The 24854-nt window shown below is 40.5% G+C and overlaps 1 protein-coding gene across 1 annotated transcript in view; it reads right to left on the reverse strand.

Moving 5' to 3' along the window:
• Positions 1 to 24854, reverse strand: part of ITGA8 (integrin subunit alpha 8) — a 187140-nt gene that overhangs the window by 113040 nt on the left and 49246 nt on the right. The window contains exons 9-12 of the mRNA XM_047067331.1: positions 18276 to 18319; positions 16533 to 16589; positions 13763 to 13815; positions 206 to 411 (exon numbers count right to left, since the gene is read on the reverse strand). Of these exons, the coding sequence (XP_046923287.1) occupies positions 206 to 411; positions 13763 to 13815; positions 16533 to 16589; positions 18276 to 18319 (360 nt within the window). The remainder of the gene's footprint in view (positions 1 to 205; positions 412 to 13762; positions 13816 to 16532; positions 16590 to 18275; positions 18320 to 24854) is intronic.

The raw sequence follows: 24854 nt of genomic DNA on the forward strand, positions 1-24854 counted from the left end.
GTGTCTCCCCCTCCCTCTCCCCCTTGCCCGCTCATGCTCTGTCTCTCTCTCAAAAATAAATATTTAAAAATTTAAAAAATCAACAATAAGAACTGTACCCTGTATTTACACTGCTGTAAATACTTTTAAGACGTCATTGCTTCCTTCATGTAACAGTAGCATGAATTACAACACATAAACAATTCCACGTATTGGTAAAAATTACCATTGTATCCATCTTGGTTCAGGTCTCCTAAGTGTGCCACAGCACTACCGAATCTCCCGAAAACCTCGGTGCCCGCGAGGATCTGTGGGTCTCTGAAGACAAGAGCACTCACTTGCAAATACAGATAAACTTGCCCTACTTCCCTAGGGCTGGTCTCAAATTCACGTTCCATGAAGAGAGGGGCCCCAATCAATACATCATCCATTCTGCAGGGAACAAAGAGAGAGGTCAGAGCACCGACAGACGTGAGATTCCAGGGGGACATATTTTTTTAATGTTTATTTTTGATAGAACATGGGGTGGAGTGGGGGGAGGAGAAGACAGAGAGGGAGACACAGAATCCAAAGCGGGCTCCAGGCTCTGAGCTGTCAGCACAGAGCCCGATGCAGGGCTTGAACCCGCAGTCCATGAGATCATGACCTGAGCTGAAGTCGGGAGGTCTCCCAACCAACTGAGCCACCCAGGTGCTGCCCCCTCCGCCCCCCCGCCAGTGGATACATTTTTAACCAACTAGCTTAGTACATTTCCATTGGTATTTTTCCTTTCCCCAGGTACATTTTACAATCACCGTGTTTCTTTCATTGCTTTGTTATGTCTATGGGATAGAATGTTATAGAAAAAGAAGACTTGTTACACTGAGCTTTTAGACTGTGTTACAAATGACCACTTTAAGAAAACCAGATACTTCACCCTTTTCAAAAGATTTTTAGTGCATTTCCAGAAAATGTAGCTAGACAAGCAAAACATATCAAAAGGACCTAAAAAGGGTTTCTCTCAAAGTGGATTAGTGTTTGTCTACAACAACAGAATGATTCACATAAATTATGAAGTTTTCTTGCAGTAATAAGGTTTAACATAAATGTTGCCTTCTTCTTTCCTCTTGTTACTTCCATTTAAATAAAGCAGAGGGGTGCCTGGGTGGCTCAGTCGGTTAAGCATCCGACTTCAGCTCGGGTCATGATCTCGTGGTCCATGAGTTTGAGCCCCGTGTCGGGCTCTGTGCTGACAGCTCAGAGCCTGGAGCCTGCTTTGGATTTTGTGTTTCCCTCACTCTGTGCCCCACTTCCACTCATGCTCTGTCTTTATCTGTATCTCAAAAATAAATAAACGTTAAAAAAAAAAAAAGGCGGGGGGATGCCTGGGTGGCTTGGTTAAGCGTCTGACTTCAGCTCAGGTCATGATCTCACGGTTCATGAGTTCAAGCCCCATGTAGGACTCTGTGCTGACAGCTCAGAGCCTGGAGCCTGTTTCAGATTCTGTGTCTCCCTCTCTCTGACCCTCCCCCGTTCATGCTCTGTCTCTCTCTGTCTCAAAAATAAATAAAGCAGAGACCAGAGAGGGTTATAGTACTACCTAAAAAGATAGAAAACAAATTTTCATCCCAAATAGGACTTGATAGTTATTCTTTGTAAATGGAGGTACACTAGCAGGAAATTAATACATAATTTTTAAGGTTGAAAAAAATTCAAGAAACAAATACCTATGCGCATTATCTAGAGATAAAGATATAGCCCCCAAGAGAACAAAATACAAAAGTGGTTAAAAGTGTTCCCTTCACAGAGCCAATGGGCATGAAGAAGAGTACAACAGAGCTACCTAAACTATTTCAGTTTTTAAGAACACATGCATACATTATTTTATTTTAGAAATCTTAGGAAAAGTCACGTCAACCAAAATTCAAAATGTGATCTATACTAATGACCTCTGAAGATGCCCCAATCTTGGGAGAGGCAATAATCCCAAGAAAAATCTGCCTTTGGTTTTTATGCTGACATAGATTAGGCAACATGCAGAAACTTGCCAACTAAACTAAAAATATCACCATTCATCTAAAAGGCAGGAATGAGGGTGATCAGTTACTGAAAACCAAAAAGAAATCATCCTTTAAGATAGGAGGCATCTGTAAGACATTGCAACTTCACCCTGACCACCTCTTTCTCCAACTTCTTGCCTTCCCTGCAGTGGTCAACTAGTACCCAGGTTCAGGAGACATTCTGTGTAACAACTGTATTTAAGACATTGTGATAAGTGACTCAAGGAATATAGCGACAATTAGGTCAACCCCGGTCCTAATTAACTTACAAGTGAAATCAAATTGCCGCTCATTTAACTACAGACAAGGCAGGGTGGAAAAAAGCACACAAGTAATCCAAACTAAATCCTAGAGATCCTGGGTAGGAGAGAGGACTGGTACTTTGAGAGAGTTAAGCAATGCTCATGGAGGGGATAGCGTTAGACCTGAGTGGGATTCTGACAGGTGGCTCTAGAGGCAGGCTTTCCAGGTGACAGTACCCTGAGCCCAAAGCAGTGTCTCTGAGTGGAGTCAGGGTACAGAGAGCGATCCAGGTGGGCTCCGTGCTAGAGGGGTGCCAAAATTGTAATGGGAAAAGTAAAATATACAAAGAATTCTTAAAACTTAATAATATGAAATCACAGTAATAATAATAACAATAACATATACAGTACGATACCATTATATATTACATAGCATATGTTATTGTTATATATAACCAATATTATATGTATGGGATATACAATAGATTACATAACATGTAATATATACATGTTGTTATATATAACCAATATTATATGTTTATGATATATAATAGAGCAATAAGAAAACAACGCAATTAAAAATGGGGCGAAAGATTTGAACAGACACATCATCAAAGAAGATTTACAGATGGCAAAGAGCACATAAAAAGATTCCCAATGTCAAATATCATTAGAGAATTGGAAATAAAAACAAAAATGAGATACTGCTACGAATCTATTAGAATGACTAACATCCAAAATACTGACAGCACCAAATGCTGGAAAAGAGTGCGGAGCAACAGGAACTCTCACTCATTGCCGGTGAGGACGAAAAATGGGACAGCCGCTTTGGAAGGCAGTATTGCCCTTTTTACAAAACGAAGCACAGGTTTACCGTATGATACAATAATCACACTCCTAGGTGGTCACGCACGTGAATTGAAAAAAACTTAGGTCCAGAAAAAAAAAAAAACTTGTAATTGCCAAAAATTGGAAGCAACCAAGATATTCTTGGTTGCACTAATAACCTGTGGCACATCATATAACAGAATATTACTCATCAATAAAAAGAAATGAACTATTAAGCCACAAAATGACAGGGAGGAACTTTAAATGCATTTTGCTAAGTGAAAGAAGCTAGTCTCAAAAGCCTTCATACTGTATGATTCCATGCGTATAACATTCTGGAAAAGACAAAACTATAGAGGCAGTAAAAACGAGTAGCTGCTGGCAGGAGTGAGGGGAGGGACAGGAAGGACTAGATAGAGCACGGGGTGTTTTTAGGAAAGTATTTTGTAGGATACTGTAGGTGGATACGTGACATTATGCATTCGGCAAAATTCACAGAACATAGAACCAAAAGAGTGAACCCTAATGTAAACCGTGCACTTCAGTTAATAATGTAACAATATTGTAACAAATGTACCACACCAATGCAAGTGGGTAATAACAGTGGAAACTGAGGGTGGAGAGGAGAGAGAATACATGTGAACTCTCTTTAATTCCTACTCAATTTTTCCATAAACCCAAACTGCTCTAAAAAAAATAAGACCTACCAAAAAAAAAAAAGATAATTGAAAAAGTAAGTTGAATCAGATGATATGGAAAAAGCATGAGTTTTAACGTTCTCCTGATCTAGATTTAAAAGCCGGCTCTTTTAGTAACAAGCTGTGCCGTATTGAACAAGTTACATTTCCTCAAAAATGTGAATGTAGAAATAGGCTACATCATTGGATACATCACTGAAGATCTCCCTCGGTCTCTGTCTCTGTCTCTCTCTGTATGTCTCCTTCCAAATGTGCGCACACACGTATACAGACAGGTCATACTATAGTAGTTTAATAAATGATAGGTATCGTGAAGGCACTGGGTTAGGTGTTGAGGGAATACACAATATTTTTACATTATAGCAATGTAAACAGAAAGAGCTCTTGGTAAAAAAGCACAATGCATCCCCCCTCTCCCTCTCCTACCTTGTAGGAGCCAGAAACAAGGTGAAATGTAACTCTGGGATAGTCTGGGGCTCCCAGCTACTTCAAGAATAGGCTCTTACTTGTCTCCCAAGCAGGAGACCTATCGCAGGGAAAAGCAAGAAACACCTTGAGTGTTACTTGGCCGACTTGTAAGAAGGAAGGAGTGGGGGTGGGGGGGTGGAGGGGGGCGAGGACGGTTACAGATAGACCTGAGGAATGGCTATTATTTTTTCTTTTGTTTTTTAAAAAATGTATTTTAATTCCAGTAGAGTTAACATACATTGTTATATTAGTTTCAGGTGTACAACATAGTGACTCAACATTCTGTATGCACATCACCTTGTGCTCATCACAAGTGCCCTTCTGGAGGTGAGTGGGGGGATGGGTAAATAGGAATGGCTCTCATTTGGGTCTCACGTTCCAAAACCCAAGTTGGATTACTATACTTAGGTAAAACATTAAAAAAATTTTTTTAACTGGTTTTTATTTATTTTTGAGAGCTAGAGCATGCGTGGGGGAGGGGCAGAGAGCCAGGGAGATACAGAATCGGAAGAAGGCTCCAGGCTCTGAGCTGTCAGCACAGAGCCCGACACGGGGCTCGAACCCATGAACCGTGAGGTCATGACCTGAGCTGAAGTCAGATGCTTAACCGACTAAGCCACGCAGGTGCCCCAAAACATCTTCTTAAAAATAGGACAAGCACATTGATTTAAAAAAAACAATTCCCATTGCTTGCCATCCTGCTGTGCTCCAAGACCAGAGGAGAGCAGGGATTGGGGTTATTGCCTTGATCTTCCCCCGCAGGTCTGTGGTTGCTTCTCTTTCTGTTATCATTATTGCCAGTAGGCAGGGCCATTCGCTAAACACCTAATTGTGTTGCTGCCTTGTGGTTCAAAAATGTCTGAAGTCACTGGTCTCTACTGTAGAGATGGAGTGGGGGCCATTTTCTCATTCTGTAAAGAAGGAACGAGCCATAAAATTGGTCCCCAAGGGTGCCAACATGATGCAGGACTGGCACGGTTGGTGCAGTGCCTTTCTCCCTGCCGACACAAGTTCTAGAAATGGGAAATTATTCACCGCATCATTGCGACAGACTAGCACACCCATGGGACCTTTGGATTCTTGGAAGTATTATGACAACCTTGATTTATTTTGTTAGAAATATATTCCCTAGATAGTTAAGTATAAGTCTTCTAAAATGTTCTAAATGCCATAAAAACAGAGAAAGACATTTGTTTTTCATTTATAATTGTGTTTCTCATAAGGTTGAAAGACAATAACTGTGTTGGATTTAATTGGTACAATGTGCTTTATAGAATACTTTGCACTTAGTGTCAGTATTATTTTATTACAGCAATACTGCTTAAGAGCCACAATATATATTATCGTTTAGGCTGGCGTTTTTAAAGCTTGGTTGGCAATACATTAGTGGACTGCAAAATCAATTTTTAAAAACAAAACAGAAAACAACAGCAAACAGAGTGAACACATTACACATGAGAATAAATATTGTTCCATGTAATTTTTGTTTCAGTTGTGTAGTGTGCTGGGCTGCAATGTCAAATGTATTTCTTATCATGGACCGTAAGGCAAAAAAAACCCTGAAAAAAACCATCGCAGTAAGCTATGTGTGCTATTAGACTATTTCACAATTGGTTTTTGTCAAATCCTGGTTTTGAAAATGCCCCCCAATTCAAGTTTAAAGTTTTAAAATATCTATTAGTAAAGATATTTTTCAGTGACCTTCTAATACATAGTTACGTAATAGGCTGGGTGCCATTCTAAGATATATATATTCTCTTAAAGATCTATATACATATATATACATGTACACATATATATACATATACACGTATATATACACGTATATATATCTAAGCTATAGAGATAGAGATATGATATATATATATATATATATATATATATATATATCTAAGCTATAGAGATAGAGATATGATATATATATATATCACCCAGCCTGTATTTTTTTTATCTTAAAACAATTAATGATGAGGAAATAATATCAATGATGAAGTTTTCACTAAAATCCACTCTTTCTGTTTGGGTCATGTTGGTGGTTTGTATGAGACCTAAATTATTATGTAAAGGCGCTTTATGAAAGGATATATATATACACTAAATTTTATTTTATCCGAAATGTCTAATGTTTAAGCACAATTTTCTTTCAAATCTCTGGGTAGCATACACAGGTTTTATTTGTGTCTCTTTATGTTTAAATCCACTCTGATAATATAATACAATGCAAGGCTCAATTTCTCATCCTTCACATGTTGTTTGGGTCAGAGACACTATAACTATTTTCCTGAAAAGCAAAACAAAAATACATTAGAGAGAGAGAGAGAGAGAGAGGGAGAGAAGGAGAGAGAGGCAGAGAGAGAGACAGAGAGAGGACCCACGAATGAGAATATTCAATACACTCTATCTAGATTCAAGTTTTCAGAGTCAGATGGTGTTGTGTTGATTTAATATATGAATTTTTTTATGTTTCTTTTTTCCCAATAGTAGATATTGCACATTAATTACCAGGATTAATGTTTTGAATGTGGTCATTTAGCAGAATGCAGATTAGCAGGCACTATTCTAGAGCTGATATCAATTGAATTGTTTTATGGTGGGCAAAAACTAACATTGCTTATCATTTACATTACAGAAATCAATTTCAATTTTCTTCTTTCTGCTTTAGTTTTCCAGATTTTCTACTTATTTCAATCATCATGATAAAACCCATGTGACAGAACATACTTGGACTAAATCTACGGCAAAAACATAGTTACCCAAAGCTGATTCCTTTCCAATACATTTTCTCTAAAACGTTCTCAAGTTAACGAACTGCTAAAACCTCTTTAAATTGAACTCCTTTAGGCCCCACAGAGATGAAAACACAACCCAATTGATTAAATTGTAATTCTGTAAGTTTCTGAAATAGTTTAAATATTGTAAGTTTCAAAAGCCCTAAGAAAAAAACTAATTTGCTTGCTTAGGCTCAAGATGAAATATTCTGTCTCCCTTTGTTAAGTTTGTCCAGAAATTCCTAACAGTTTACATTGGCAGAGTTTATAGCTCTGGCTATCTTAAGATAACTAAACTAAAGTTAATTTCACCAGCTTGTTTATATTTTCAAAACAGTCACAGGCTTGATAATATCAACTACCAACCAGCATGCACACCACTGTTTGGTCTAAACTTTTGGAGTGCCCTCACAATACCTGGAGATTTTTTTTTTTTAATTAAAAAAAACAATGGCGAAGATTTCCACCAAATTACTAATTTGGTCATCATTACTTAATGACACTGTCTTTTTTTACCCCTGCTATCGAGTTTTGGAGGGACCTTGCATTTGTTGCATGGTGGGTACAGATGATATATCCTGTCAGAGAATGTTCATGAGGGAGTCTGATACACAATAGTACTTAATTATCTCTTGGCCGGAGAAGGGAAAGTCTGGTTTAATATCACAGAACATGGGGAGTCCTAACTTCTGAACCATGAACACTCAACTAGACAAGTGTTCTTCTTAATATCCTATTCTGAGTCACTGCATAACATCTACTCAGATCCAAGGTTTAAAAGAGGCAGGCCTTAAAAAAAAAAAAAAAGTCTTCTGGGAAACTAGAAATTTGGGTAAAAAATGGGAATTGCATCTCAGTTTTAGTATTGAACTTTGATGGGTGATTGATGCTCACTGATAATTCCTTGATCACTGACTGATAAATGCTGGATAAGCTAGAAAGAGTTTTGTGAATTTCAACATATATATATATATATATATATATATATATATATATATATATACACACACACATATATACTTATAGACTGTAAAATTATTTATGAATCATTACTAATGACTCAGTAAAATGCAGCAGACTAGTATGGCCATTTTAATATAACCATACAGACTGAATTTTCTTATATGCCATGCCACAAAAAACTATAACTGAATTTTTTCTCGTGAATCAGTTGTTTTTAGAATCACTAAAGTCAATCTTAAGGTTCATAGGGGAAAATAACTTTGAAATTGGGATTTTATACTTTCATAAAGTGGAAGTAAGACCTTATAAAAATAATGGAAATTAATAAAATGTACACTTAATAAATAGGAATGTAGATTCTTACAAAAAATAGGGTAAAACATTTAAACACATATGTATGTTACTCTTCGACCATAACCCTTATTTAAGGTTACTGGAATCTATATGTATTCTATACATATATGTAAATCTGGATCAATATATGTGCAGAGAGTGCATCTATATGTTTTCACACATATATGTATATAGAGATAGTTAAATAGATCTATATATGTGTGTGTCTATATGTATAATCTGAAATAGTCAAATTCATGGAAGCAGAAAGTAGACCAGTGGTTACCAGAGGCGGGGATGGAGGCAAAGGGAGATGTTGGTCAAAGGATACAAAGCTGCAGTCATGTAGGACGTATGCTAGAGATCTAGCGTATAGCATGATGAGTACAGTTAATAACACTGTTACTAGGAGTTTGCTAAGAGAGTGGATCTCTGGTGTTATCACCACGCGCCGGCGCACACACGCGCGCGCGCACACACACACACACAGAAGTAACTTTGTAATGGATGGATTGCACAGTTGGGTGAATATAGATGGAGCCTATAGATGGATGTCTTAATTAGCTTGATCACAGTGATTAATTTCACTGTGCCTATGTATACCTTAAACATGCCGTATACCTGAAACATACAATTTTTATTTTAAAAAATAAAAATAAAAATGGTTATAGAGTGTTTCAAGGACAAATATGCTAATTTCCAAGCTTTAAATTTTTTTTTAATGTTTACTTATTTTTGAGAGAGAGAGACAGAGAGTGAGGGGGAGGAACTGAGAGAGAGAGAGGGAGACACAGAATCTGAAGCAGGCTCCAGGCTCTGAGCTGTCAACACAGAGCCTGACATGGGGCTTGAACTCATGAACCGTGAGGTCATGACCTGAGCCAAAGTCAGACACTTAACTGACCGAGCCACCCAGACACCCTCCCTTCATGTGTGAATTTTAGATAGCTTCACTGGACTGTAGTTTGGGTTGTCCTATGTTATTAGACATATATTACACAGGAAGACACTTTGAGAAGGGAAAAAACATTGTCTGCCAATCATGCATGATAAAATTTTGTTGCTTGTAGCAATATTGGGTTTTTCAACAGTTTCAGTGGATAATAGACATTTTTGCATTTGAAATGGCTAAGAAATTGGGGGCACCAAATATATCGTATCCAGGAAAACTTTATTTGAGATAGGGATTCGGGTTTCCTGTAAATCCCACGCAGCCTTCTGATCTCTGCTAGAAATACTGTCAGAAGTCAGAACGACAAAAGCATGCTTTCTCAAAATCGGGGCACATGTCTCTTGACATGGAGCCATCACATGGAGCTTAAGAAAAGTCACTGACACATGCATGATTTACTGCCTCTCTTTTCTGGTTCTGCTAAGATTTCTGAGGGACAGCAGTTTATGTCTCTGCCCTGATGGGTTGTTTTGTGCCTTCCCTGGGGACAAATACCCACCCAGTGAGGACGCTGCTGTTGCTATTTAGTAGTGGTTTTCAGGCCCCTATCTTCAGATCAAGTATAAAGCTAGACACATAAGATGTCTATTTGAAAGTCAACAGTATCAAGTGATTTTTTCCAGAAACACAGGTGCTACAAAGGTGATGGCAAATTGTAGTTTTGTTATTGTAATTTCAGACTTCATGTGAATTGTCTGTCTTTTATTGGGGTGAAAGATTCTCAGTGGCATCTATAGCTTACTCATTTATAATAGGGCCTTGAATTTACATAGCATTACAGTAACCAAGAATGGCACATGACATCCAGACTGAGAATCTGTGGGCACTTTATCTTTAAGAATGGCAACATCGGTTGGGGCGCCTGGGTGGCTCAGTTGGTTAACTGTCTGACTTCAGCTCGGGTCATGATGTCGCAGTTCGTGGGTTCGAGCCCCATGTCGTGGTCTGTGCTGACAGCTTGGAGCCTGGATCCTGCTTCAGATTCTGTCTGCCTCTCTTCCTCTCCCGGCTCGAGTCTCTCTCTCAAAAATAAATAAACACTAAAAAAAAATTTTTTTAAAAGAATGGCAATGTTGGGGCACCTGAGTGGCTCAGTCAGTTGAGCCTCTGACTCCGAATTTCGGTGCAGGTCACGATCTCACGTTTAGTGGGATTGAGTCCCACATCGGGCTCTGCATTGATAGTGCGGAGGCTGTTTGGGATTCTCTCTCTCCCTCCCTTCTCTACCCTTCCCTGGCTTGCGTGTGTGCTTTCTCTCTCTAAATAAATAAATAAATAAATAAATAAATAAATAAAATTTAAAAAAAAGAACGGCAATATTAAGATAATGGACTCACTTTTTCGATGCAGTCTAAAGACTGAAGACTATACTGCCTAATAAAAAAAGAAATAACGTGCATAGTAATTTTTAAGAACATCGAGAAATCACAAATTATCCCTGGACTATTCCTGTGTTTGTAACTACCATGTTAAATTTGATCAGCAGGGGGCCAAAAAGGTCCTTTCCTCACAAGTATTCTTGGTTTTTTTATTAACGTGGCCAAAAAAAAAAGAAAAAAGAAAAAAGGACTCTAAGTGTTGTCACAGAGCTTTGCTATGGACTGGAACGAACGTGTTTCCAGGAAGGAGGCAGTATCCTGCAGGGCACAGTGTTGACCCGAGGGAGAGCCGAAAGGGTTCAGGACAGGGTGAAGTAAAGGAAGGGCACACACGGAGTTACTCGGGGCCCCATAAAACACCACGTGGCTCCCGGGCCGGAAAAGCCCTTGTGTGTGTTGTGTTACCGTCTGTTGAAAGAAACGTGTCTGCGCATATCCCAATGACCGCTGTGGGATTTTGTTTTGTTTTGTTTTGTTTTGACTAAAGCGTGGGCTTCCTTATTTGGGACATCACACCATGTCGTGGACTCACGTTCTTTTTCAGTCCCACCTCTCCTTTTTTTTTTTTTTTCCCCTAAATCACTCTGATAAGTCCAGTCCATTGAGGTTGGAAATTATGAATGGCGGTCCTGATCGTTACTTTCTCTTCACAGCTCGGCTGATGGGTAAAGTAAGATTGGCATTCAAATATACTTTCAGAATACATCCAGAGTGCAACCCTTTTACTTCCTGCCACAGCTATTGCTCTGGCCCAAGGCACTGTCCTGCCCCACCTGGCTTAGGGCAGTGGACCCCCAGAAGGCCTCACGGCTGCCGAGACCCACCAGACAGAGCGTGTCTGATGAAACCCAAGTCAGAGGCCATTCCCTTACTTAGAATCCCCCAGTGGCTCACGAGATGTGTCTTTCTTGGAAACAGACTCATCCTGTCCATAGCATAGTCTGCGAGGCACTGGGTAAGGCAGTTTATAGATGCAGTGGCTCACAAAGTTTTCTGATCCTGTGCCCTCATCACCTCTCCAAGCCTCTTTCACGTTCCTTGGCTTCTAGCAGCCCCCACCTCCAGAAACCTGAGCACTCTTTCCCCTTGACCCCAGCTCCTGCAGATCTTTCCTCAACCTTAACACCACGGTCTTCCCTATCTACCCCATTTGGTATCACCACCTTCCCAATATTCCCTACCTCCCCTAATAGACTGTCTTTTATAGAAGTTTTCAGTTCAGAGCAAACTTAAGCAGAAAATACAGAGAGTTCCTGTACATTCCTGTTGCCATACGCACAGCCTTCCCCCCATCAGTGTCCCCTACTCGTGTGGTGTGTGTGTTACTGTCCATGAACCTAAGGGACCCATCATCATCACCCAGACCCTATCGTTTACTGGCCTCACTCTTGGACTGAACATTCTGTGGATTTTTAAACTTTTTAATGTTTATTTTTGAGAGAGAGAGAGAGGCAAGCGGGGGAGGGGCAGACAGAGAGAGGGAGAGACAGAATCCAAAGCAGGTTCCAGGCTCTGAGCTCTCAGCACAGAGCCTGACGTGGGGCTCAAACTCACGAGCATTGAGATCCTGACCTGAGCCCAAGCTGGACGTTTAACCGACTGAGCCACCCAAGTGCCCTGAACATTCTGTGGATTTGGACAAATGTGTAATGACCTGGATCCCACACTGTAGTGTCTTACAGAGTTGTCTCACTGCCCTAAAAATCCTCTCGTCTCTGGCCTTTGAACACCCCTCTTCTCCCCACTGACCGCTGGCAACCACTAATCTTTTCCCTGTCTCCATAGTTTTGCCTTTTCCAGGATGTCATCTAGTTGGAGAGATACAGTTATGTAGCCTTTCAGGTCAGTTTCTTTCACTCAGGAATATGCCTTTAAGATTCCTCCCTGTCTTTTCATGCTTGATAGCTCATTTCTTTTTAGCACTGAACAGTGCTTCTGGTTTTTGTTTTTTTCTTCCTATCTAGTGCTCATCATCATCTCAATGCATTTTATTTGACTCATTTGTTTTCTGTCTGGAATTTCCACTTCCCCATGTCTAGTATAGCCCTAATGAGGGGGGGGGTTCTATTTTGTTCTCTGCCATATCCCAGTGCCTCGAACAGTGCTAGTGTGCTAGATGCTAGATGCTAGATGCTCAAGAAGTATATGTTGAATGGAAGAAAAAAGATATTTTCCAAAAGGTACAAAAGTGACTAAATGTATCTCCATTCATATGACACCACATAATATATAAAGTACGTTTCTGTCTACACGAAGGTCATAGCTAATGTCTTTCAAAGATGTTATCTAAAATGCTTGCTTAATCCAGACCCTGGGATGTAGTCAGACTTCTGCAGGTACTTGATTTCTATAAAAATGTGAGCTCTCTGAGAGCAGAGATCTATCTTGCCTCATTTGCCACTATATTCTGAGCACCGAGAATAATGCCTGGCACACAGTAGGTGTTCCAACGATATTTATTGGATGGATAATCATTCTATCTCAACGTATTGGCTTTCTTATTTAATCATTTGTTTTATCTATCGAGTAGGTGGTTTTAGTGAACCAAAGAGATGTTTAATAATAGTTTATTTTTGAAGTAATGACTTAAACACAACCATAATTTGTTACGGTGTTTGGTCCAAACTCAAGCATGATTTACTGCTATCATCTGAAAAACTAATATTATTTCATCTTTTCCATGGGTGTTACTAGTCTGTTGGTTAAAGCAATGTCAGGAGAAAAAAATGTTTATTTATGTGCACATGTTTTATGAATGTATCACATGCTAAGGGGTAACGACAGACAGATGAGCAAATGCTTCAATGGCTTTGGATTTTGAATGGCCAAAGACTATCCAATTTATTAAATTAAAGATAGAGCTAAGTAAAATAGTCCTTTTAGAAAATAGATGTTGGGAAAAAAAAAAAGAAAATAGACGTTGAAAGTCTCCAGAAAGACATAAAATAGGAGGGTTATGTCCTCTTCTCCTGAACCAAAAAACAACTAAAACAAGAGAGTCTCTGTTCTGTTGAGGAAGTATGGAAGGATCTACTTCATGAAGGAAAAAAAAATACAACATCTCTGTGGATGAATATAACATATGGTGAGTGAGGAAGTTCTTATAAACTTACCCATCATTGTTAACATCTGACACTGTGACTGTATATCCAAAATAAGATGCCATCTGTGAAGGGAAACCAGAAGATGACATAGTTTATGTTCAAAAATAATTTTTATAGTCCTCTCTCAATTTTCCCTGAAGGATGAATCTCATTGCGGCAGACTTTTGCAGTGCATTCATAGAGTCCTGGACATGGACAGAGACTTAAAGTCATTTAGTCTGATCCAACGCATAATTTCCCTCTCAGTACCTCTGACATCTGCTTGGACATCCTCTGCAGATGTTCAACAATCCACTCATTCAATCTGTGGACACAATTATCAGAATTTTCTTTGCAAAACTGGCCGCTCTGTGACTTCTAGTCCTTACTCCTATCTACTTCTGCAATCTTGAACCTCATAGAGTAAGTTTAATTCCACTTCCATAGAAATTTCATATGGAAATATTTGCAGCTGGAGCACCAGCTTCTTTCTTAGAGTTACCACATGTGATACCAAAGAACAGATGATACCCCTTGAATGCACAGCCAGGAGAAGCCTTAAGTAGGATTTACACTCTTTGCTTTGGGTTAAATCATTGAAATATAAAAGTGACTTTAATTTCAAGGGAAATCATGTCTCAGTATCAATTCACGTTGAGTTTATTGTCCACTAAGGTTTCTAAGTCTCTTCTGAGTATAAGTAGTGTTCCACAATCTCTCCACATTTTAGCTCTTAAGATGTTGTTTTTTAAGCTATGTTTTCAACATTTACTGTCTTTTCAGATTTGGCCCATCGTTTGACCTTGTCAGGATTTTTTTTTGTTTCCATATTTCGGCATCGAGTGCTTTAGCTGACTTAGTCTCGCATAATCTACTAATTTAATTAGTCTACGTTCCACGAGAAAGGGTGCTCCACAGAGGGCAGACTTTGGTCTGTGTTGTTCACTCTTCTGTCTGCGCTGCCTGACCACGGCCCAGCTCAGAGTAGGTGCCAGATACTCTTTGCAGAGGGACTAAATACATGGGTTAACAAGAGTCACTCAATAGTTAACGTCTCCTACCTCTTTTCTCCCCTCCAAACATACATGGTTGCTAGAGACTGAATGCTTGTGTCTCTCCCTTCCCCCCCCAAAATCAAATATTGACCCTAACCCCCAATATGATGGTATTAGGAGGTGAGGCCTTTGAGAAGTGATGAGATTATGAGGGTGGGGCCCTCATGATGGGGTTAGTGCCCTTATAAAAGAGACCCCAGAGAGCTCTGAAGCCCTCCTTACACCATCTGAGGACATAAGACTATGGCCATGTATATGAATCAGGAAGCCAGCTCTCACCAGATACTGAATCTGCCTACCCCTTGATCCCAGTCTTCCCAGTCTTCCAGAACTGTGAGACACAAACATTTGGTTTTTTTAGCCACCCAATCTGTGGCATTTTTATAATAGTATTCTAAAGACTAAGATACAGGTACCAGGTGCAAAAGGCTCTTGGCAGAGGGAACAAATGCACGAGATAACTGTGCAGTAACTCAGTTCTCCCACCTCACTTCTCTATTCCAACCATCTACAGTGAAATTCTTACTCCTAGTGTGGCACTGTGTGACCTTCACTCAGAGGAATTTCATCCCTCACGCACTGAATTCTGAAGTTCAAGACTGAACAGCTAGATGGTATGGAGGGCACGAAGTTATAGACAGGCCAAATTTAATAATATTTAAAGACCTTCTAATGATAAAAATGTGAAACAGAGCTGGGCAAAAGAGAAGTCTTGCCACATTTTCAATAAACCATTAAATACCGTCACTTGAGAATAGTTAAAAAGTTGTAAGTTCATTCAGGTTCACTATTGTCCCAGCCTTCCGTCTCCATATTTACCGTAACAGTGCATGAGAGACATTGCCAAACACTTTGTTGAAAACTGCGGAGTAATGGATAGACTAAAGCCCCAATTTGGGGGGAGAATACAAAAAATGTGCCGTGCTCATTAAAAAACTCTTATCAATCAAAATTGCTTGACAATGACATGACTGCAAATCTGTATCTCTAGCTAAGAGGGGAGCATCTAAGGATCTTCAACCATGATCCAGGAGGCCAAATGTAACTTGGCCAGACTCTAATGTGAGGCTTCCTAGAAATTCAGCAGTGTGGGTTTCTGGTTATGGGTTGCCCAGAGAAACTGATTCACTCATGATGGCTCCCTAAACCGTATCACACTCGTTGTTTAAAGAAATGTGCCAAATTTCCACAGATCACAGTACCCAGGAAAACTCAGGGTGGTGAATGAAGTATGACCTCAGAGAATGGCAGGCAATTAAGCTTTTCTTAATAAGACCTCGGCCAGTAACAGTGGGTGAGGAGTGATATCTGGCCCCTGGAAGGAAGGGATCAGAATCAGGAAGCTTGTGAACCCCCACATAACGTTGCTTTGGTGGAGGCTCCAGTCACAGTGAGGAAGAGAGACAGAGTACAAGCCCATTGATTCCGACTGATACAGTGAGACCTAGGAGAAACCTTTGTCTTCTCAGAGGGAAGGCATATACCTGGAACTCACCACCAAGCACGCTCCATACAGGACCAGAACATAACAGGATTGCTCTCAGATCCTAGCAGTTAGCGACATTACAACAGGAGAGCTGGGATCCTGTCTGTCAAAGTCATGGTTATATTCCCAGGGCCCGCAACAGTTCCTAGCACATAGTAGGTGCTCAGTAAACATTTCTTTTATGAATGAATAAATGGTATGAACATTGCAATTTACTATGAGTACCGAGTGACATTATTTGATATTAAAAGGTCTTCACCTGTTCACCAGTGAAATTCTGAATAAAAGTCATATCTGTAGAGTTAATGATTGAAACCTGAAATCATAGAAATGAGATAGGTTATATCATTTGACAGAATTGGAGAAAAAAACCCACATTTTAAATTATAACTTAAATCAGTTTTAAATTTGGGGGAAGAGTGGTAAACAGTTAATGCTATGTAAAACAAAAATGCAATCCCATAAGAATGAGCTTTAAAAAATCCAACTGAACTTTTATTTATGGTTAAGTCTCTGACATTCTCAGATAAAATGCATGCTTACTAACCTGAAAAGGGAAAACAGAAATTGAATTCAACTGAATGCTCACAGCAATTAACCTGCTGGCCAGTTAATTCACCTAATTATGATTTTTATCCAAATTCACTTCTGTGTTTATGTTATGAAAAATTGATGATTATGGCTCTTTGCAAAAAAAAAAAAAGGTTAAAATTAAAAATGCTACCCAGATAGCAAAAATATTACTTTTAATTCTCTTCAGATATTACATTTACTGGAGTTTTAAAATAATAAACATTATTTAAAATATAACCTTTTCTGGTCACAAGGTGTCTTGATTTTCTTTTCCTACTTTGGGGTAACTAGCTCTAATGGGTTTGAATAGTGTCCCTCCAAAATTCACAACACCCAGAGTTTCATAAGGTGACCTTATTTGGAAATAGGGTCTTTGTAGGTGAAACAGGTTCAGGAAATGGAGATGAAGTCATCCCAGATTTCGGGTAGGCCCTATGTGCAGTGACTGATGTCCTCTTGAGAAAAGGGGAGGACACACAGACACGGCTGGAGGATGGCCGTACGAGGCCAGGGGCGGAGACTGAAATCGTGCTGACATACACCAAAACCAGGTAGTGGCCACCTCAAGCCAGAATAGGTAAGAAAGAGCTTCTAGATGCACTGCAGGAAGCGTGACCCTGCCTGACGCTTTGATTCCAGACTCTGGTCTCTTGACCTGTGAGAAAATAAATCCGTGTTGTTGCAAGCCACCCAGTTTGTGGTCTTTTGTTGTGTCAGTCTTGGGAAACTAACACACTAGTGCAATAGCGATCGATTTTCTTATTTCTGTCGTAGGAGCCGTATGAAAATGCTCAGCCTGTCAGCGACAGTGTCTTCTGCAGTTTGTCCTAGATTATGCACAAGGATCATGCTGGCTTCGTGGGTGGGGACCTGTGCTCCGGTCCCCATGTTCCAATGGGCCCCACCCTTGGTTTAATGCCCAGCTGGTGCTCTCCTGAAATTCTTAATAATTTGAACAAAGGGCCCTGCATTATCATTTTGCACTGGGTCCCACAAACTATGTAGTACATCCTGTACATAGATCAGGAAAAAAAAAATCTAGCCTCGTTTGTTTTTCTTCCTTTTTAGTAAGCAAGCAAGCAAGCATGGATCTGTAGGGGCTCACGATTAAAAGACATGGTAAGCCACTTAAAAGTTGCATGGGAGTGGGGCGCCTGGGTGGCTCAGTCGGTTGGGTGTCCGACTTCAGCTCAGGTCATGATCTCACAGCTCGTGAGTTCGAGCCCCGCGTCAGGCTCTGTGCTGATAGCTCGGAGCCTGGAGCCTGCTTCGGATTCTGTGTCTCCCTCTCTCTCTCTACCTTCCTCTGCTCATGCTCTGTCTGTCTGTCTCTGTCTCAAAAGTAAATAAACATTAAAAAAGTCAAATAAAAGGGAACATTTCTTTGCATGTAGAAGAAAATATTGTATGATGCATTCTTAGTACTCACATATCCAAAATTCTGTGCTCCTCTTGGAACTCCGGCAACCAGCTCTGGGGATAAAAATATTCATTTAGAAGGGGAATCACATATATTTTTAAGCCACCCAAGAAATGAGTTAAAGAGAGTGCTTTTTACGTGAGTAACCATCACTTGAGGAGCTAGAAGTGTGAGGTCACGGGTTTGCATTTTGCTTCTGCTACAGACCACGGAAAACAGGACAGAAGTCGTCCTGTGAGATTTCCTAGCCTTCACCACCGGTCTCCAATGTGTTTCTGCCTGCGTAGCAGAAGCCTGACTTCTCAGCTCTGCATGTGATTTGTAAGTTAAACCTCTGAGTCCGATTTCTCCGGCTTTCACTGTGGTGACATCTTTTGTACTAGTGTGAAAAGTACAGCTTCTGTCACCCTCACATGGCAAAACAAGTTCGGTTACCTAAAGAAAAGCCATCATAAATGATACGAGTCTGGCCCCCTTGCAAGTGTTTGTTGGCAGCAGAATTAGTGGGTGACCTGGCAGCTTAGGGTCCCCCAGAAAGGAAGCGTCGGTAACACAAACAGAAGAGGCAACTGTGGGGAGAAAAGTCCATATAATTCAGGGCATAGTGATCCGTCTCTAGATTCAGAAGACAGTGGTTCTATTCTTGGGTCTGCCATATGCCTGGGATGAATCATTTACCCCCACTTTTTCCGGTCACCTGCAATAGTGTGGGAGTTGGGACTGGCTGGTTATCAAAGATCTTTTGGCTCTTGTTTCTACAAATCTAAACTATCCTTTGATTCATCAGGGTTAACCTTTTAGTTTAATTTAAATAGGAAGGGCCTGGAAGAGAATCCCCTTCTATTTAAATTCCCCTTCCCCTCACCTGCCGTGGAAGGTCTGGCGCGAGTTCTGGCCTCAACTACATCGGATGTGCTGTGCTCTGGCAGAGTTGGGTGCTCATGCTGTTAGCGTGAACAATCAAAGAAGGTTCGTTTGGGGATAGATGTTGGACTTTTCAGCCGTCAATCCACTCATTCAGTCAACAAACATTTATAGGCAAATGGAGTAAAAAATAGTGAGCACATTGGACAAAAATACCCTGCTCTCACGGAGCTCATGCTCTGGTTGGAAGAGACAGTCCATTTAAAAAACAGAGTTGATGAAATGGAATATTTGAAGGGGGTGAGTATGGTGAGTGGAGAAAAACCGAATAGTAAAATGGTACAGGGGGAAATGGAGGTGGGATGAGAAAGGACTTAGGCCTTATTAGGGCACAACTGGCAGGAGAGGACTTGGCAAGAAAAAGACATTGGAGCCAAAAATGAAGAAAGTGGAGATGTAAATATTATGGAGGTATTGGAAAAGTATGTTCTAGTCAGAAGGTATGGCAACTGTAAAGGTCCTGAGGTAGAAGTGTGTCTGGAGTATTCAAAGAATAGTAAAGAGACCAGGGTGGCTGGAGGGGAGGGAGTGAGGAGGAAAGGGGTAGGAAATGAGATCAAAATCTTATGAATGGAGACTTTTAGGTCATTATAAAGTCTTGGATTTCAGACTGAAGGAGTTGAAAAATCACTAGATCAAAGAAGTTACGTGATCTGACTTCTGTGTCTAAAGGACCACTTTGGTTGCTGAATTTAGAGCAGACTACAGGAGGGCAAGGGGGGAGAGAGAGAGAGACCAGGGAGGAGGCTACTGCAATAAAGTTGGGGGACTTGAATCTGAGTACAAGCTGTGCAGGAGGTGAGAAATGGTCAGATTCTGGTCATATTTTGAGAGTTTCGTTAGCAGGTCTACTCATAAATTGGGTATGGATGGGGTGTGAGAGAAAGAGCACAGTACAAGGCTGACTTCCAAGGTATGTGGCTCAAGCAATTGAGAGGTTGGTGGACCGTGTTCTGGGGAGAAGGTCAGAAGTTTGCTCATGAGCACATTAAGTTTGAGAGAACTACTCAAACAGAGATGTTGAGTACTGAATTGAGGTTCCAGATATTAGAACACATATCCCTGAACCTGGAATTCAGCATCATCTGGAGAAATACCTGGAACCTGGAACTCAGTAGAAGCTGGAAAAACAATGAGACTGGATGAGGTTACCAAGAACTCAAAGAGGAAAGAAAGAATCCAAGTGTTTAACCCTGGGACACCTCAATGATATGAGAGAAATTAAAGGGGAATCAACAACAGAGAGGGAAGGGGGGAGGGAGAGGGAAGAGGGAGCTACAAGTGTCTGGGCAGCCAAGGGAAGAAATGAGGAGGGAATAATGAATTCTTTCAATGCTCATGATAATCAAGGAAGAGGAGGTGCATAGAGGCCACTGGTTTGCTTGACAGGAGCCATTTCAGCTGAGTGGTGAGTTGAAGACGAGAAGGCAGTAGATACAGCGGACAGAGATACAGCAGAGAAGAGTGACAGCTCTTTTGAAGCAGAGTCAATAGGTGCTTGCTGGAGGAGGGAGTGGAGTAACAAATTTACTTCTTAAGGTCAGAGAAGTATGTTTGTACAGTGGTGGGAATGATCCAAAGAAAATCATGATGTGGGAATGGTTGGAGTCCCTTCTCTGAGTCACGAGAGGCAATGGGGTGTGGTGCAAAGTGGAGAGGTTAACTTTACCCAGGGGCATGGACTGCTCAACCACAGCAATGGGAGGGAAGGTGAAGCATGTCCTTGAAGAATAAAACTGGTTTCAGAAAAACTAAGCTATCTGGACAGATTTCCAGGAAAGCTATCAGAACCGGTCGCACGCTGCTCAGTTTTCAACAATATTTATTTGGCGTGAATTAAATTGGCATCTAACAACAAACCACCATCAAATATAATGGAGTTGACTGATTCCAGGATCAGGCCTGTCAACCAGAGGAGTCTGAAGGGACTATCCCATTTGAGATGCATGACAACCACTACTAAGCCTTCCGCAAACCTTCAGAATTTCATTTAAAAGAAATCAACCATCACACTCAGTAACGTTGGAGTCTGTCACCCCACGTAGTCACAGCACTTAGAAGTTATTAAAGGTCATGTTGGGGGCGTCTGGGTGGCTTGGTGGGTTAAGCGTTCGACTTCGGCTCAGGTCATGATCTCACGGGTTGTGAGTTCGAGCCCTGCATCAGGCTCTGTGCTGACAGCTCAGAGCCTGGAGCCTGCTTCGGATTCTGTGTCTCCCTCTCTCTCTGCCCCTCCCTTGCTCATGCTCTCTCTCTCTCTCTCTGTCTCTCAATAATAAATAAACGCTAAAAATAAATAAATAAATAAATAAATAAATAAATAAATAAATAGAATGGTTTGGAGTTTTAAGACAAGTTAGAACTATCACTCAACTACAAAAAATCAGTTGGGAGAGAAAATAAGTGACTTTTCTCAGATCCATTTCAATAACTCATAGGAAAACCTTCAAAGATCTCTTAATATCCCTGGCCTTGAAATACATGACCTGGGCATCAACCCCACCAGCAAGAAGCAAAAAGGAAGCTAGTGTTTAGCGAATGTTTTCCACCCACTAAGACAATGTGCCACAAGCTTTATAATATTTCCATAATTTAACCTCTAAAAAGTAGGCATTCATACCCCTATGGACGTGTGGAGAAAATAAGGCTTAGAAAGGTTCGGTCACTGTACATAGTTGGTGAGCAGTAAGACTCAAGAACTGAGAGCCACGTCAACATTTTTTCTACCACACCAAATGACTTTCCTAGGATTGGTGAGGGCCATATCACTTTTTTGGTTTTAGCTCACCACGTTGGACTCTAAAACAAGAACCAAAGATCTTAACCTTTTTTGAGTCATGAACACACTTGGGAAATAGATGAAAGTTATGGATCTTCTCATTGGAAAAATTCATATATATATAAGACCTTGCATATAATTTCTAGGGGTTCAAACCCTGTGAAGTCCATCCATCCCTGTACCACCCGGAATACAAGGATCCCACGTTAAGGGCTTCTAATCTACAGTACATCAGGTCACTCACTAGGTTTCAAAGAACTTCAACTCTTTCCAGTCTGCTTAAGTAAGTAGTGAACATGGGCAGTCTTGGACTTGGTGTGGTCTGATGAATGGATCCATTCTGACCAATGGATCACTCCCTGATAGTGCCTTTACTTTACATATCATTTAAAACTTGGATCCGTCTTCTAGATATTTCTCTGATCTAATGGAAAACCACTATGATTTCCTACCATGCTTCCCTGTGATGTGCTGTCATGCACCTCTAATAATTTCCTTGGGTCAGGACTGAATTTTCTCCTGGGGAACTTTCCAACAGGAGTTTAATGCCATGTTTAAAATCATTTGGCATATTTTACAATTTCCTTTGCTAAATCACTGAGTGATTAGAAGATTTGACTTTTCTAAGGTACTAGGAATTTAATTTTATCTCTGATGGACTCTAACCCAAGATTTCTTTCTCATTATAGCTAATATTTAAATAGTATTTGTTACGTATCAGTATTATACTGTTCTATGAATGTAGGATTAGCTCACTTAATCCTAAGAATCCTATGATATAGATGGTACTATCATCTTCATTGTTGTCATCATCAACACCATCATCCTCCTCCTCAGCATTATTACCATCATCATCATCACCAACATCATCATCATTACCATCACCACTATCTCTCTTTTAGAAATAAAGAAATGGAGGCACTGAGATGTTAGGTAACTAGGTCACAGACCTGGTAGATGGCAAAGTCAGGGTTGAAACCCAAGTGGTTTAGCTCCAAAGTCTATGCTTTAACTACCACAACAGATTGTCTTTTAAAATCTTGAAGAAAAAAATGTGTGGAAAGAGAGAGCCTTTAAGAATTAGCTTGTATTTAGGGGTGCCTGGGTGACTCAGTTGGTTCAGCATCCAACTTTGGCTCAGGTCATGGTCTCATGGCTCATGAGTCTGAACGCCATGTCGGGCTCTGTGCTGACAGCTCAGAGCCTGGAGCCTCCTTCAGATCCTGTGTCTCCCTCTCTCTCCGCCCCTCCTCCACTTGTGCTCTGTCTCTCAAAACTGAATAAAGGTTTAAAAAAATTAAAAAAAAAACTATCTTGTATTTAAAAGAAAAGTATTCTTTTAAAGAAAAAAAAAACACAAAATCTCTGTGTTCAATCCCTACCTCACGGCATAAAGAATGTTTTATTCTCTGTGAATTTATGCTTTGTAAATCTTTTTGAGATGAAACAGTTAAAAGAGCTCTGGAGCGCCTGGGTGGCTCAGTTGGTTGAGCGTCTGACTCTTGATTTCAGCTCAGATCAAGATCCCAGGATCATGGGATCAAGCCCTACATCGGGCTCCATGCTGAGCTTGGAGCCTGCTTAGGATTCTCTTTCTCTCTCTCTCTCCCTCTCCCTCTGCCCTTCCTCCCTGCTCATTCTCTCTCTACAATACAATACAATACAATACAATACAATACAATACAATACGCTCTGATGATTTCCAGGGATGGCCCACATTTCATTTACTCTTAATTCTTTGTGAATTCATTAAAACACACTAGTGAAAAGCAGTTAAGGTTCATATGAAACAAGATGGAAATACTGATTGATTGATGATTCATTCATTCAATAAATATTACCAGTCTTGTATAGGATAGGTATTGCCAGGGACTGAATGTTTGTGTACCCCCAAAATTCGTATGTTGAAACCTAACCCTTAATGTGATAGTCTTAGGAGACAGGGCCCCTGGGAGGTGATGAGGTCATGGGGCTTACATTAGTTTTATGTTTAGAACTTTATCCTCCCACTTACTACAATTGTTTATCAGGTATTTTGTGCTCGCCGTTTAATGCCCGTCAGCCCCACTGGGACTATAAACTCTGAGATTGAGGACCATCTTTTCGCCTCTGTGTGTTCAACATTTAACACATAGCCTGGCACATAGCAGGTGCTCAAGAAAAACTGGAAGAATGAATGAATGGCAAATTCCTTAGGAGGGAGAAAAATGAGATCATACAGGAGTTTACAGAAGGAAGTGAAAGAAGGAGATGACATTTGAAATTGTACTAAAAAAAAAAAAAGTAGCATCTAACCTGTCGAAATTAGAGTAGCTACAGATTCAGGGGACGGAAACCAGAGATGGCAGCCATTATAAGGTATAGAGGACAGAGGTGAGGGGCTTATATGAGAACAGGAGTTAATTCATTCTGTTATTTTGAGCTTGAGCATGTCCAAAGGGGAAAAGGAAATAATGTAGAGGTGTTGGGTTGGAGCCCGGGAGGGAGTTTAGTAGGGACATGTCCAATGTGAATGTCCAGAAATTAAAGATGGGGGATCTTGACTTTTCAAATGTGATCTGTCACTAATACCATGGCTTTTGTGTAGGCCATTTTTTTAAGTTTATTTTTTTTTTTTAATTTATTTTGAGAGAGCTATAGAGAGCAAATGGGGGAGGGGCAGAGAGAGAGGGAGACAATACCAAGCAGACTCCCCACTGTCAGCCCAGAGCCCAATGTGGGGCTCAGACTCTCAAACTGCGAGATCATGACCTGAGCCAAAATCAAAGAGTTGGACACTTAACTGACCGAACCACCCAGGCGCCCGTCTGTGGGCCATTTAATCACCTGTATTTTTCTCATGCATAATATGGGATTATTGGACTTGTTTTGTATTGCTTAACTCG

Source organism: Lynx rufus, unplaced genomic scaffold, assembly GCF_022079265.1.
Source record: "Lynx rufus isolate CCGP_SWC_20201006 ecotype Redwood Valley unplaced genomic scaffold, mLynRuf1.p SCAF_7, whole genome shotgun sequence".
Classification (NCBI taxonomy): Eukaryota; Metazoa; Chordata; class Mammalia; order Carnivora; family Felidae; genus Lynx; species Lynx rufus.